Raw genomic sequence first — 16,540 nt, 5'->3', positions numbered from 1 at the left:
GTAAGCAGTAAGTTAAAAATGAAATTATAGTGACCATAAAAGAAGTATATACACATATAAAGGACCAAATTACTATCTACACACATCATTTAGAGAGAAGTGATGGGTTTTCCAGGTATCCACTTGGCAAAAAAATTAGTCTATGACCCGACCCGATCTACGCAACATATAGACCGAGTTAGGCACCGACCCATTTGTTTTTTTAAAAAACTAAGCTACCCGATATTTTTATGAGACGAGTCACCGGATCATCAGATCAAATTTTAGGGATCAGATATTTTTGAACACCCCGATCAGAGCTAAGAATAGGAGGCACAAGGCAAGTCGAAGACTTGAGAAAAAAAAAGAAGGGTCCAACCAATTGTCCAATCTTTTCAATGGCCGAAGTCGCCCCAACTAGTACACAGCTAAACTGCTAAAGGAATACTCGACTGCAAAAAAAAGAATGGAGTGCGCGGCAAAGGGGAGGGGTACACGTTGTGTAGGCCCAGCAGTAAGGCGCTGTCCTCGTTGCGAAATTGTAGCATATTGTTCACTCTCTCACCAGGTTTATCACTCTATTCTACAATCATCATCATCATCAATTCATCATCCTGTAGCTAGGGTTTTGTTTGTGGGTTGATTCTATAATTTGCTATTTCTTAAGTATATTGCATGGGTTGTCTTGTTTTGTTGGGTGTCATATGAATTTAGCATTTCTTTCCAAGTAATAGTTGGGTGGTTTAGCTAGATATGTGTGATGGGTAGTGTATATATGGAAGACTTTGGTTCGTTCCAAAAATCCCATGGCTTCAAAACTTTGATTGTGTATCTTATCTGAAGTATAATTTTTGGATTTTGTACTTTTGTGGAGGAATATTTTAGTGCAAAGTTGTGAACTTTTAATGGCCATTATTTGGGTGTTGGGCTTTTTCTAAAGATCTTTTTTATGGTTTTGATAGTGGGTAGCAGAGTAGATTTTATATCCTCTTTACAAGGAGGGAAAAGTACAAAAGAGCAAGGTCTTGATAAAGATGATTTTTTTGAATGTGTATGGTGTTAATTTTGGGTACCCTAAGTTCACATTTTTGGCTTATTTCATGAAGTTAGACAAATTGATGCGGGCATTTGATTAGTTTTCATCATTCCACAAATCATCTTGTAATGCTCATTTGACTAGAAGAAGTATCATTGGATCTTAAATGCTTATGTAAAAGGCGCTCAAATGCTCAAACAGAATTGTTAATTGTGGTTTGCAATGTGGGACATCCTTCCCTGCATTCTAACGGCTGTGTTCTCTTCCGGAGAGGATGTGTTGGGGGTAAAGAATGAAGGTTGGGTGTTTGTTTATACTACTAAAAAGTTAGGTTGACAATCTTTTGCCAATGGCGATGCATTATGGCAATGGGACATACATGCCTTTCAAAAACGATGATTTGCAGATTAATTCTTACTCGAGCATTGGATATTCTGCCAGTGTTTCGCAAGTTAATTCCGTTCTCAAATGCTGCCTGTCTTGGTGTGTTTCATGATGCTTAATGATTTTCAGATGTCATCTAAGCATCATATAGCTCCTCATTTCCCAGTATTTGAAAGATGGAGATGCATTTTGAGCAGCATATATGGTGGAAATGTGGAATGTTTCCTTTCCCCTGGTGAAATTTCTCAAAATGATTGCCCATTTCTCTCATGTAGCTTTTATCTTATCTATGGAAGGGTTTCATTTAGATAATGGGTAGCGCTGTTATCATCGAGTGTTTTCTATGAAGTCCCGTTTAAAGGTTTTCTCTTTAGACTGCAACCCCAAACACCCTATAGACACACCGATGCATGTAATGTTTTACTTGATTGTACCCTGTCATGCCATTAGAAAATGAGATATTTACTCTACAACTTCTGGGATATTGCAGTGCTGGTACTGAAGCAATTGTTAGTAACTAGTAGTATTTGTTAACACTTTTTCTAACGACTACTTTTTAACACTTAAAATTATCCTATTCTAGCAAATGGAGTGTGATATACTCATATACGAATCAAGATGCTTCAAAACCTTCTCCTAATGAACATAGGGAACAGTCAAGATCTACTCAACCTTATGCATAGCTGGTAGTCTGGTACAAACATACACACACATATTTAAGCTCTTTGAGACCCATTTTTACAAAGTGCAGCATACATGATGATCTTTTATAAATATTTTTCTTTTTTAAATAAATTTGTGACATTCAGATTCCGGAGTCTCTTATTGCAGAAAAACAACTTTCCATCATTTGTGGTGTTAATTGTGCCAAGGCACAATATATGATTTGACCTTAAGCTAAGACATTCACCATGTACTTGAAATTTACAATATTACCCCTGAAATCTTTGTTTTAGATTTCTCATTGGAGTGATCACAAGGAAGAATGTGAGAGACTAGAGGAACAAATAAGAGATTCTGACATGATGAACAAATTTCCTTTCACATTTTGTGAAGAAGCTACTGTTCAGGTACCATGTACGTATCTAAAAACTGCTATGTGTAATTTCTATACTCTGGCTTTATGAAGCTGTAATTGTCTTCTTAGTTCTTACTGTGTGTTTGTCAATGCATGTAGATTTTGGAAAAAAAGCAGAGTAGATGCACATTTTTGTCAAGGCGGAGCCTTCATCACATAGGACTGTGGTCATGTGAATGCTCCTGTGGGTTTTCACACATTGGTCATAATTTTCCAGTGTATGTTTCTATATCTTTGCTCTTCTGATATGTGCAATACCAAATTTAAACTTTTTCATAGTTGATATTAATCATTAAAGCAATTTTTTATTCTAATCCCTTTTCACAGGCTGATCAAGTATTGGAACCTTTCAAGCACATTGGCCCCTTGTGGCGGTAAAACTTTCTGCTTGTGTCTAGTACCATAGGGCTAGTCATCTCTTCCAACTTGCTTGGGCACTTGGGCTGGGGGTGAACGGATAGAATTTTTTTAAATCTTTGAGATGGCAATGCCTTTTTTATTTAAACTAGAGTTTAGAAGTTCTTTACTTTCTTGGCCTGGTGTGAGTCAGGCTTACCTGCTTAGGTTTGACTCACCATCCTATCTGCTTGATATTCACCATCTCTATGAGTGATAATTTCTAGTGTTTCTAAGACTTTCTGTTTCTTAATAATCACCTATCACTGGGAGCTACCATCCTTTTCACCTGTTCAGTTTTCTGTTGAGCTTAATTAGCAATTCTGCATGTTTTTTTTGTCAAAACAAAAGGAACAGCTTTGAGAGGAAAACTGTCTAATAACAGAGTGCTAGCTCTAACAATTATCATGTTTTTGACAATTCCAGTAATTCTCCATTGCCTCCTACTTTGCACTTGTTCCTCAGCAACTAACTCTGGCATGTCCCTGCTTTTGTGTACCAATAATCACCAGGAATTTGTCAGAGATCTTCTCTTCCTAGTTTTAACATCCAAGGTTGCTGGTTCACGCCAATATTACATGTCAGAGATAGGAATCCTACTGACACTTGACATATTCTCCTTCCGCAGATGAGTTTCCAACCAACACCTGCCCTGAGGCCAAGCCAATGGCAAGAGAGGTTGCTAAAGGCCATATTTCAACCACTTTCCTGTTGGGTTTAGACCACTGAGATTTTTGTTAAGGATTTAGACTAGTCTATGGGCAAAATAAAAGCCAAAGTCTGTATTCATTGCTCGCAGTCCTTTATTTTACTCTCTGCAGCTGTTAATGAGTTGGTATAAACCTCTTTGGTTTTGCCGAAGATGAGTCAGGGTACTTTTAGTGTGGAAGATTTTGTCATATAGGTTCTAGCATCTAGAAGGGATTTATGGATGGTTAAGGGGGTCAATATGATGCAGATCTGGAATAGGCTTGGAGGGAGGCTCTTTTGACTCCTTAAATTAGAATGTCTCAGTAATCATGTTAGCCTCTATGAGAAAACGATGAACTTATTATGAATCCTCTTAGGTTTTATGCCACTTTGTGTGGGAATTGGAGCATTATCAACCTTTTAATTTATTTAAGGCACTGCATGAGGAAGCCTTGTTTTTGAGGATCCCTAGTTTCTAAAATGTCAACAAGGAAGCCTATTTCATGAAGGACCACACTCTCTTTTGTTCTTGCAGTTAATGCATGGTTGATCTTCTGTTGTTGTTGGTGGTGTCTCCGCTCCCCGTGTATGAGATCGCTATTTTTAATCTATCCTTGGATCCTGCTATCCTGGTGCTCCAATTATAAGGTGCTTTTGGGTATTGATACTTCAGGATGAGAGGGGTGTTAGAGATTTGCAAATTGACCTTAATGTTTATGTGATGAATTTCCTTGGGCTGATGATGAGAGATTACCAGTTATGTCCTTTTACAAGTATGCTTGAGGAAGAAAGGGGGGGGGGGGTTGAGAGAGCTCGAGGATTTTGTGTTAGAGGCTACGTTACTCCGACACCCTATTCAACCTCGCGTGTCGCGTGTCGACTCGACACGACGCGCGACACGACGCGCGACACGCCTGGAAATGGGCGTCGATACCCGTATCGGAAAAGTGTCGGAAATTGGACACCCATTTGACAAAAGTAAGAAAGAAACACATAGAAAAGGGTGAAAAATTACCTACTTTGTTGAAATTGTAAACCCTAGATCTGCTAATTGAGGTCGAATTACACGAAATTTTCTCATAATTTGTTAGGGCTTTTACTCAGGAGATCAAGTCGTGATGGGATAATCAAAGAAGAACGGTTCGCACTTTGCACTTTCGCAGGCTGCCATTGTTGCACAGTGAGAACTGAGAAGAGAAAGAAGAACGAAGGGTGGTAGAGAAAGAAGAGACTGAAAATTGAAATAAAATACTCACGTGGATTGTTAGCTGTATACCACCCCTCTTTCTTTTCTTTTCTTTTTTTTACATTTTTACTGCCTTTACTATTCCCTTTTGACTTTTCAACTCTTTTTACTTTTCAAATTCCAATTTATTTTTTTCTTTTTTCAAATCAAAGACCAAGTAAAAACATTATAGTACTAGTTCTTTTCTTTATAATTTTCTAAATATATTAGTATTGATTTTATTTTAGTATTGATTTTATTTTTATTAAAATAAAGTGTCGGAAATTTTTTCCGACACTTTCAATCATTGACGTGTCTAGAATATTGGTCAAGACACTCTATTGACCGTGTCGGAGTATCGGCATAATTTTCGGAGTAGGGTGTCGGATCCTCCGATCCCTACTTGGATACGACACCCGTATCCGTGTCGGAGTAACATAGGTTAGAGGTGAATAATGGATAAATCTAGAAGCAGAAGCGGTTCTAACTGTGCGGTCCTTATTAAATTATATATTGGAATTTGGAAGGTCTTTCTTGACATTTTTCTCTAGCATACCTAGCTTCGTTCTTGGTTGGGTGAATTGGCAGCATGCGGTTGTTTATGGCTCTTATAATTTATTAACCCTTAGCCTTTTTTCTGTATGAAATTGGTGACTTAAGATATCTATGTCTTCCTGATTAAATTATTGGTGGAGGTTCAAGCTCTTTGCTGTAAGGTGCTTTGCTTCAAGTGTTCAGAATTGTCGACAAACGCTTGTTCTTTTGCTTTTTTGTGGATGTCTAGCTGAGATGGTCTGTGGTTGGTTGGTAAACATATTATGTCATCTACGACAAATTCTTTCCACCGGGGGGTGGGGGGGGGGTGGGGTGGGGGTGGGGTGGGGTGGGGTGAGCGAGCTCGAGGGTTTTGTGTTAGAGGTGAATGATGCGCAAATCTAGAAGCAGAAGCGGTTCTAACTGTGCAGTCCTTATTAAATTATATATTGGAATTTGGAAGGTCTTTCTTGACATTTTTCTCTAGCATACCTAGCTTCGTTCTTGGTTGGGTGAATTGGTAGCATGCGGTTGTTTATGGCTCTTATCATCTATTAAACCTTAGCCTTTATCTGGATGAAATCATTGACTTAAGGTATCTATGTCCTCCTGATTGAATTATTGGTGGAGGTTCAAACTCTTTGCTGTAAGGTGCTTTGCTTCAATTGTTCAGAATTGTCGACAACGCTTGTTCTTTTGCTTTTTTGTGGATGTCTAGCTGAGTTGGTCTGTGGTTGGTTGGTAAGCATATTATGTCATCTAGGACAAATTTTTTCCATCAGGTGAGGTGAGGTGTTGTTTGAGGGATACCCTGACTTGATAAGGTTTGAGACCAATCTCTTTCATCTTAAAGTTTTGCATTATATTTTGGTGTTCTACATCATTTAATTTTTGAGAATATGTAGCTCATTGTAGTGGTTTTATGGAGAAGTGTGAGTCTGGTGACTGGATCATGAGGTGGAGCCCGGGGGGGGGGGTCAGAGCCTCAGAGGTCATATATGTGGTGGAAGCTGCAGTTTGTAAAATAGATAATCAAGGTCTGTAATTAAGAGACAAATTAGGGTCTCATGGAGGAGTTTTGAGATATATCGAAGAGATTGTTAAGAGTCTCAGAAATGAAGAATTTCAAGTGGAAACATAGTTTTGGGTAGGTTTTAATATTGAGGGAGAAGCAAAGAATGAGATTGAAGATTAAGGTGTAGTGGGCCCAATTGGTGTTCTTAGCCTTTTTTATTCGAAGATACGAGGCGGAATGGCAAGAGAATCCCTAGTAGTTAGACAAAGGAAATATATTATATTTTGGGGATTAAGTGGCAACGTAAAGCAGATTTCATTTTACAGAAATGAATCTCATTGTGGCATATAAGAGGAGTCCTCTAAAAGTACTCCCTCAACGTGTTCTCTACTAATTATGTAGTCAACAGGATTGAGAGTTGGGTTACTTTAGTCAAGTTTTCCCTCCACTCTACCGTTAGGTGGTCACAATGACTTAACTTAAAGTGAATGTCTAGAGAAGGGATGCACCATCTTGTACGAGTCCACATTCACCACATCAGATAACCCTAATTTGGTCAATTTTAGTTTGTGGAAAAAGCTTTTTGGTAGTCAATCTAGATTTGAATGCCAAGTTAGCAATTGGGGAAGAAAGGATTGAGCTTTCATTATTTTTTGCATTATAGGCGTTTTTACATCAACTACTAACCTTTGGAAATTGAAAGTACCTTTTACTAGAAATTTCTCACCAATTCTCACTACTCCGTTTGTGCAAAGTGATTTTAGGACTGAATTGTCGATATTACTTAAGAGTTAATAATCCAGGCAAGACGAGAGGAGGCTTTCAGGCACTTGATGATTGTCCTTCAATGTAGTAGGTGCAAGGACTTCTTTGTGGAAGAGGTAGAGTAGCTTCAGAATTGATCTGAATATAAAGGCAAATCATGGGAATACATATGATGAGTCTAGCAACAATAGGATCCGAATTGGAGCTAAATGCGTTACATTAGTATAAGGAATGAAGAAAAAATTGCGATTGTTGTGAAGTAGATAAAAGGACCAACTGCTATGATGGTTGGTTGGGGTGACATTTCCTTGATTATGGTACCTTTATCACTCAACTTGGGTTATCCAGGAAAGAGGGAGAAAATGAGTCAATAAGATCAAGTGTGGCACTCAGGTTGAATCTGATTCGGTTATTCTTTTGGTGATGAATACTTTGTTTCCAGTTAATCCGTGTCGCATCAAATTTGGGCTTATTTATAATGAATTTTTCACTAAAAAAATTAATCAATACTAGTCATTTTTAGATTAATATTCGACTGAGTTCTGTTTGTGGCCTATCAATTTCAATTTTGGTTTATAATTTTTAGTAGAGTTCAGTTCTCTTTGGGTGATTTGATTGCTAATAATCTGGTGTGATTCAATTATGCCTATACTTGAACTAAATTGAAGTAAATCATCATACCTAAGGTCCATCCAATTTCAAGAAATTTTTTGAGTATCCCTTTCCAGGATTGATTTGTCTTTTTCAGTTGCTGTATATTTCATGAGCGTTCTCTAAGTTGTGCTTGTTCCCCCTATTATCCTGAACAAATCAGTGCATTGGCCACAAACTTTTCAGCAAATGGATGTGTGCGACAATTTTTTTTTTAAATTTCAAGTTTTGTGTTTGACAATTTTCTACTGAATCTAGCAACATCCTATATTGTCAGTTTATCAATATTACTTAATTATGGTGCTCTTTTATTGATAATTAAATGCCATCAAAAGCTCTTCCCCAAGGGGGTGTGCACGCCTTCGCCTTGCTCCCCATGCCTAGGTTCTTGGGGCCCTTTGCACAATTTAAAACTAAGATCAGACCAGAAATAACTTTTCTGGGTTAATCCAGAAAATGGTTAAGAGTACAAACCTGTTTTACCTCCATTGACATAATAATTTCACTCTGCAGTTTGATTTTGGACTTGTATCCTTACTCCAGTCATCTTCTTCAACAACTTAACTTTTGTTGGACATGTTTCATGATATCTGATGCAGATCCCATATCTCCACTGTCAAAACAGTTAAGCTGTTGGGAGGAATACTATGCATGGAGGTCCATCTCTCTAGCTTCACCTGCTGCTTTGCTGCTTCAATGGGTATGAATGTGTTAGGATGGTATTTTACTTTTGTTACTTTTGCTACTTTTGCTACTTTTGCCTGAGCAGTGAGCACAGTTTGCCTTTTCTCTTCTATATGGCATGATTTGGATAGGCAGAACGGCAGATGCAGTATGTTGCATATCATATATGGCATATGCATTTTCTAGTATCAGAAAGATTTTAGTTCACTCTACATCCAGATATCCAAATGAACACTTAAATAATGTTGAAGTGGTTTTGCTATATCTGCATGTGTACTCGGTAGTTTCCTTTAGATAGGATTTACAATTGGCAAATTAGGGGGACTTTCTATATTGTCTGCTGTACAACATATTGATATATGGTCCAATAACATTGCTTGGAAGGGATCTGATGGCCTTAATGGTTTATGCTACTATATTTTCTTCAACTTCTTGTTTATGGTTTCATGTCAAACTTTTGCTTTAGTTTCGTGAAAATACATTATAATCATAAACTTAAAATTTATAGTTTTGTATGAAATAGTACCTTTAAAGATAGCTTCTTTTTATGATATTGTCAACATATTGTAATGCCTTAACCCAATATATTACTGCTGAAACATGCTAGGGGTAACAAAAAGGGTAATTTGGGGAATTAATGCTGAGTGGTTTGGAAGGAATATTATGCTGAAATAGTAGCGTACTTGTCAAAGTTAGTTATGAAGTGAGAGAAAGTAGTATATCTAAGGGTAGAAAGGAGCAGACTAATATCATCCAAAGGCAAGGAAAGCTGCTTGGGGGAGTGGTAACCTCTCAAACGCTCACCAATATCACTGTAGCTCCTTTTAATCAATACAAACTAGTATTTTGGCCCGGGTGATGCCCCGGGTTAGTTATGTTATCAAATATATTTTATTATTTATAAATTTCATAATTGATTTTATTAGCTTTTCATAGTTTTGTGTCTAGTGCAAAATTGGAAAATGAACATTACAGGCTACGGCATAAAAAAAAACTTCTAAGAAATAGGGATAAAAATAACAATTTCAATGGAATAAGGGTAAGAGAGTGTCATTACTTAATAAAAGTGTTAGAGATTAAAAAGCTTGTCTATGTCGTTATAATTACATATAATTATAAGACTTTATTATGTTTTACTTTGAAATATTAAGCATTGAAATTATAGTGGCTTATTGGTTAAACTCTCACATTTCATTTCAAAGGTCATGTGTTCAAATCCTAGTAACTACACATTGTTAATATTTTTAAATGACATTATAAATATGTGTATTAGAAGATTGAGAAGAGTGCTACGTGGCACCGTTCCTTTGATAGGAACACCTTATATATTTTTATAGATATCCTAAATTCCTTGGCTACTTATCTCTTTTGTTACAAGTATTCATTTATTTTGTTAATTCCATTTGTGCTGCTGTTTTCCTGGTTTGTCTGGAATTGGAGTCCATTACACATATTTTGTGAGAACTCAGTGATCAAAATTCGATTACTAAAGGCGAGAGAATAAGCTCTAGTCATAATAGGATGCTACTTTTTAGGTGGCAATAATGCAAAAGTCTTAGTTATCTATCCTAGTCAAATGCTCCTAGATATACCTACAATTATCATCAAAACATACGGATACAGCTCAAAAGAACAAAGTCAATACCCACTTATGTGTATTAGAAGATTGAGAAGAGTGCTACGTGGCACCGTTCCTTTGATAGGAACACCTTATATATTTTTATAGATATCCTAAATTCCTTGGCTACTTATCTCTTTTGTTACAAGTATTCATTTATTTTGTTAATTCCATTTGTGCTGCTGTTTTCCTGGTTTGTCTGGAATTGGAGTCCATTACACATATTTTTTGAGAACTCAGTGATCAAAATTCGATTACTAAAGGCGAGAGAATAAGCTCTAGTCATAATAGGATGCTACTTTTTAGGTGGCAATAATGCAAAAGTCTTAGTTATCTATCCTAGTCAAATGCTCCTAGATATACCTACAATTATCATCAAAACATACAGATACAGCTCAAAAGAACAAAGTCAATACCCACTTATGTTGGAGTTCTCATCTCCTCAAAGAAAATGTTGGCGTCCCCATTATTATATTTTCTTTGTGTCTGATTCTGTATTTGTATGCTGCGTATATGTATTTGAAATTCGAAATTTTAATAGTAAGATAAGTTCACTGCTCTGTAAACAAGAATTCTTGAACTCCTCACAAGCTTTTTTGTTCCAAGTGCTCGTAGGCTGAAATGTATACATGCTAGAATGCCTGAGAGTTGACTGTTGTTATTACTTGATTTGACCTGCGCTCTTTGTGTTTATGCCAGCCCCTAACAATATACCATGCACTCCAACTTAATGCCAGCAGACTGCAGAGTGCAGATGGTAGCAAAGATATCATCATTCACTATCTTGGTAGGTATTATATGTCATCATCTTATTGTTCTTTTATCTCATGACTTGCATAATAGATATGTTGTTCTGATGTTGATAAATAATGGCTTGCTTGCCATGAGTGCATCCTGGGTTAGTTTTGTTCACTTTTTCATCCCCCTTTTCCTCAATACTAAAGAGCAGGAATGTAATTAGTAATATTAGATATGATTCCCGGAGAGGGGTTAATAACACAACCTTCAGTTTTGGTGGATCAACATATTAAACATTTGATACCCTCGGCATTTTAGCAGCACATAAGTCAGCTAACTCCTCGAATGAGGAGTGATGCCAAAAAGGTTGAAACAATTATGAAAATCACATGAAAAAGAAGCAAGTTATGGTGCATCACCACACTTGCGCGCAAAGCAAACTCAAGATATGTCAAAAGAGGATCAGAAAGTAAAAAATTAATAGCAAGAGTATACTATAAAGTAGAATGACTTACTCTGTGAATATCATTTAGGAGCTCTACAGACAATGCTGCACATGCTAGCTATTGTGCTGCACATGCTAGCTATTGTCCGCTCTTTGAGATAATCTCCAAAATTGATGCTCGTTCTGGCAATTGATGATTATATGTTCTAACTTCTAACCCATGTAATGAAGTGTAATTTATGTTTTATATTAACTTGTTTCATTTGGATTTTTGCTTTTATGAACTGCATCCTGCAGGACCTGATAAGGAGCTTTTCCAACTTGCTGTCTTTGGGGAACTGCGTGCACTTCTCCCACACAATAATGTGCATATCGAGTTTGTTGGCCCGGCAATTCCAGAGTATAGGTCAGTGATATTTGATACTAAGTTGAAGCTTTGGATTTTGCCTTAAGGTCAGATTGACCATGGCTTGGGGATGGGAAGCTACCCTTGAAATGCTTGTGTCCCAAATTGTATTGCCATGGGTGCTTGTTCGTCAGACTTATGTTGATTGTCGTATGCGACAAATATGCTTATGGGTAACATTAGAAGTTTGTTATTACTATGTATGAGATTGTGTTGTTGCCTGCCTCGTTTTTGGCGGAGTTTGGCTTGTGGTTAGGCTGCAGACAACATATTTTGGCTTACATAGTTTGTCATGCTAAATTTACAGTATATTCACCAATTTGTGCTTTATTCTGTAATCTGTATATCCTTTTCCTGCATTGATCATCTGTATATTTATGACGTTCCCTGTTTCTGACTACTTTTGTCCTTTAAATAAGCAGGGATGGTGAAAAGATCAATATAAATAGCTATTTGCATTGTGATGATATAGATTGCAAGTGCAAGTTGTCAAGTGGGACAAGTAGTAATACTGTTGTGACTTTGCGACTTCATAAAGGTTTCTATCATGACCGCTTCAGGGATCTAATGAAGGTGAATCCAACTATCTCTCCCCCCCCAACCCCCCAACCCCCCAACCCACCCACAAACACTCACATATGTATCTTATGAAAATTAGGCGCATAATATAATCAAGGTAATAGATATAAAGCGAATAGATACAATAAAATAGTCAAATATGAAGGATGCTAGGTAAACCAGTATTATGAGATTGTTTTGCCACTTTGTTTTGCATCCTTCAAATCAGCTACTATATTGATTATATTATGGAAATATCCTGATGGTTCAGTGGATTATATTTTCGCACTGGTTTGAGATGGCCTAATTATATCTGTTGGGAATATTATATGCATGACACCCTTGTTTCCATAGAGTTGTATATCAAAATTGACTAGGATATGGATGTTAGAAAGATAGAAAATGAGAATTGTTTCAACTCAACTAAGTTCCTACCAACTTTACTTAAATAAATATATAAAGGGATGTTAGAAAGATAGAAAATGAGAAATCTTAAGAAGATGCATTGTTTATTCAACTAAATCTTCATTGCACTGCTTCTTAATCATCACTTCAAAATCTGCAGGATTCCTTCCCACATCTGATCATCGCCCCAAATGCTGGTGTTGCTGCTTTTCCAACCTGGATGGAAACAATTGTAAGTCTCGTAGAAATACAACTTTAAGAATCTCTTCATATCCTGGACTGGAGTTACCCTATCAAAAGACATTCTTCCTTTGAAAAAAATAGGATGCAGTTTCTACTGTTGCTGAGTCTTCGATGTGGTTTTCTTAGGAGTTGATCCATCAACTTAAGACGCCTGCAGTTTTTACCGACTTCTGTGAAGAAGCTGCTCATCTAGCTGCTCGCTGTCTGAGCAGCATAACCTGCTGCCAGCTGGCACTTCCTGTATGTACACTTGCTTATCTTTTTTCTAGAAGAAGTCATTTTGTTTGACAGATGCTCTGTGTTTCTTCAGATTCAGTTAAATCCGTTCAGGCAACCAATGGCAGTTGAAGACACGGCATTGTACCTGCCTTGCTATTCTAATTGCTTTCTGTTTGGTATATGAACTGGTAGTGTCTTTAAGAGTGAAGCTGGGAAGGAGAGGAACTCTAATTTGGAATTAATAGATGAAGAGCAAGCACTGTAACGTTGGCATGTTTGATTATGTCAAGGATTTTGGTATGGTGTACCGTTTGTCGTGCAAGCTTGTAAGGTTTCTCCCCCTTATGTCCCAATCTCGGGCTCGAGAATTGAAATGCAGAAAATGAACACTTGAGCTTCCCATCTTGAATTTACCATGCATTGCCATTAAATTGGACAATATTACCCATCTATATCCCCTACACCGGACACTTAACCAATGATGACTCATGGCTCTGATACCATGTCAAAGGGCCAACTCAACCAAAAGCTTAAGCTGATGGTTGAGGTCCCAGAAATAGATTTATACTCTATCAATGGTGGACAAAGTATCGACATTAGTATTCTTTTTTGTTTGCCGAAAAATATACTGGGGGCAGGCAATTGTGTTGCCCGAGTCTAGGGGAAGGCGTATAGAACACTGCCTGCTTGTAGGCAGCTGTGGAATTTGCATCGACACCAAGCTAAGCGAAGGTGGAGTTCCTTGCCTACCCAAAGCCTGAGGTGAATTGAGATTCCATGTTGGTTCCCACATCCGGTACTAATTTATTTTAACGTCTAATTAGATCGGGAGATCATCCAAATTATAAAAATAAACTCGTTCTTTCTTTCCTATAATTTGAACCATAAAGCTTGTTCCATTTATTTAATAGACCTAAATTTAAATTAATTTTGCTCCCTTTCAAGAATTTAAATAGAATTTGGTATTAAATTGGTAAGAATGAAATAGTTTCCGAATTTTATGTTGATATGACATGCTTTTTTTTCCTTTCATTTTCTTATAAGATCAATTGTGGTCTTCTAAACTAGTTTAACTAGACTAGCTAGGGTGGAGCTAATTATTGTTTGTATTCTTCTAGACTCTAGAAGAAAATTATGTTCTTCATCGTATTATCTTTATATTTTTTAGCTTACACAATTTGACTTTTGTGCACGATAAGAAGAAACTTTGACCATCAATAATTTTAATTATTAACAAAAAAAAATGTAAAAGTTGATATTGAGCACATATTTAGAAAATCTCAATTTACTATATTTTTCTTTGTATATAAATCATGAACAAAAGTCACAGTGAAATTTGTGAATTATGATAAAGTATAAAGTCGGGAGAAAAAACGAATTGGAGGAAGTATATTTCAAGCTTCTTATAGATTTATTCTTGTGTCTAATAAGTGGAATTCTTTCAAGAAGCTACAATTTTTTTGAAGTTCAGTTCAGCTTCAAATTTGTGAGATTGTTGTAAAAACAAGTAAAATGTATTCTTGAGAAATTATTTTTATATTAATCAACTATTACTATTAAGCAAAATTGGGTTTAACACCAAAAACTACGATGCAGTTGCATCCAACACCACAAACTTTGACTAATAGCTAAAACGCCACTAGCTATGAGCTTGGGTTCAACACTAGAGATGGCAATGGGTCATGGACATAAGGCTTTGGGTCTAGACTTTTTAGACCCAACGGGTCTAGATCGGATTTGGGTACGAGTCCACATAAGCAGACCTAAACCCTGTCTAGACCCGATATATATATATACAAACAAAAAAAATCTAAACTCTAAGGGCTCGTTCGGTATCATTGTTAGTTTTCAGTTTTTGGATTTTATGATTTTAGAATTATATGATATAAGTAGGTATTACAAAATTAACCTTGGTCATAAAGATAGTAATTAATCATCCTAATTTTGAAATCTGACAACTAAAAACTAAAAATTACTTTTTCTGGTTTTCAGAAAAACTGAAAATAGAAAACGATAACAAATGGACTCTAAGGTTTTATGAGTTGTGATTTTGTAAACTCATTAGCGTTGTGATTCCATATAAGACTTTTAACTTAGTAAGTTGTAACATTTCTTTTCCAGTTTTGCCTTCCCTTGGCTCGCTTGGCACGACCCTCGGTAGGCCTACGAGGGCCTCCGGTCTGCACCACCTGTCCCTTCTAGGGCACGAGTGCGCCTTCAAAGGCCCTCCCACGACCCCGGGGAGCATCCTATGGGAACTGGTTCCCAAGACCCGCAGGTGCCCGGATTCGTGTACTATAATCCACGATTTTTCCAGTTTTCAGGCCACTTTCCGACTTCCCGGAGTCCGGTGAGGTTTTTCGTTCCGGACCTCCCTAGGGTCCCCGAGGTGCCTGAGAATCCCCCATGGGGCCTCAGACCTTCATTTCCTTCCTAGTTTTGCCTTCCATGGGCTCGTTTGGCACGACCCTCGATAGGCCTCCGGTCGGCACCACATGACCCTTCTAGGGCACGAGTGTGCCTCCATAGGGCCTCCCACGACCCCGGGGAGCACCCCATGGGCACTGCTGCCCAAGTCCCGCGGGCACCCGAATTCGTGTACTATAATCCACGATTTTTCCAGTTTTCGGGCCATTTTCCAACTTCTCGAGGCCCGAACCTCCCTAGGGTCCGCGGGGTGCATGAGGATCCCCCATGGGGCCTTAGACCTTCATTTCCTTCCCACTTTTGTCTTTTCTTGGCTCGCATGGCAAGACCCTCGTCCAAGGCACGAGTGTGCCTTCAGAGGGCCTCCCACGACCCGGGGGAGCATCCCATGGGCATTGGTGCCCAGTCCCCGCGGACGCCCGGATTCGTGTACTATAATCCACAATTTTTCTAGTTTTCGGCCCATTTTCCGACTTCTCAAGGTCCGACAAGTTTTTTCGCCCCTGACCTCTCTAGGGTCCGCAGGGTGCCTAAGGATCCCCCATGGGGCCTCAGACCTTCATTTCCTTCCCAGTTTTGCCTTCCCTGGGCTCATTTGGCACGACCCTCGGTAGGCCTACAAGGGCCTGCAATCGGCACCACCTGACCTTTCTAGGGCACGAGAGTGCCTTCGGAGGGCCTCCCACGACCCCGGGGAGCATCCTATGGGCACTGGTGCCCAGATCCCGAGGGCACCCAAATTCGTGTACTATAATCCACGATTTTTTCAGTTTTCACGCCACTTTCCGACTTCCCGGGGTCCGGCGACGTTCTTCTTCCCGGACCTCCCTAGGGTCCGCGGGGTCCATGAGGATTCCCCATGGGGTCTCAGACCTTCATTTTCTTCCCAGTTTTGCCTTCCATAAGCTCGTTTGGCACGACCCTCGGTAGGTCTATGAGGGCCTTCGGTCGGCACCACCTGACCCTTCTAGGGCACGAGTGTGCCTTCAGAGGGACCCCCACGACCCTGGGGAGCATCCCATGGGCATTGGTTCACAGTCCCCG

The 16,540-nt window shown here is 38.4% G+C and overlaps 1 protein-coding gene across 1 annotated transcript; it reads left to right on the top strand.

Moving 5' to 3' along the window:
- Nucleotides 1–306: 306 nt before the first annotated feature.
- Nucleotides 307–13,469, top strand: LOC104898022 (uncharacterized). Its single transcript, XM_010685016.4, has 11 exons — nucleotides 307–547; nucleotides 2,356–2,469; nucleotides 2,577–2,695; nucleotides 2,805–2,851; nucleotides 8,353–8,453; nucleotides 10,755–10,842; nucleotides 11,536–11,644; nucleotides 12,067–12,217; nucleotides 12,768–12,839; nucleotides 12,977–13,090; nucleotides 13,161–13,469. Exons 1-11 carry the CDS (start codon nucleotides 446–448, stop codon nucleotides 13,251–13,253), a joined length of 1,110 nt encoding a protein of 369 aa, XP_010683318.2. The 5' UTR covers nucleotides 307–445; the 3' UTR covers nucleotides 13,254–13,469.
- The last annotated feature ends 3,071 nt before the right edge of the window (nucleotides 13,470–16,540 follow it).

Source organism: Beta vulgaris, chromosome 6 (genome assembly GCF_026745355.1).
Source record: "Beta vulgaris subsp. vulgaris cultivar EL10 chromosome 6, EL10.2, whole genome shotgun sequence".
NCBI classification, from domain to species: Eukaryota; Viridiplantae; Streptophyta; class Magnoliopsida; order Caryophyllales; family Amaranthaceae; genus Beta; species Beta vulgaris.
The sequence above is the reverse complement of the archived record's forward strand: the minus strand, read 5'-3'. Positions and strand labels throughout refer to the sequence as shown.

Excerpts from the sequence above, each read along its gene's own strand:
- LOC104898022 (XM_010685016.4), top strand. The coding sequence starts at position 446 with ATGGAGTGCGCGGCAAAGGGGAGGGGTACACGTTGTGTAGGCCCAGCA. Across the intron at positions 548-2,355 it reads ATTGTTCACTCTCTCACCAG|ATTTCTCATTGGAGTGATCA; the intron begins GTTTATCACTCT and ends TCTTTGTTTTAG. Across the intron at positions 12,840-12,976 it reads CAACCTGGATGGAAACAATT|GAGTTGATCCATCAACTTAA; the intron begins GTAAGTCTCGTA and ends TGGTTTTCTTAG.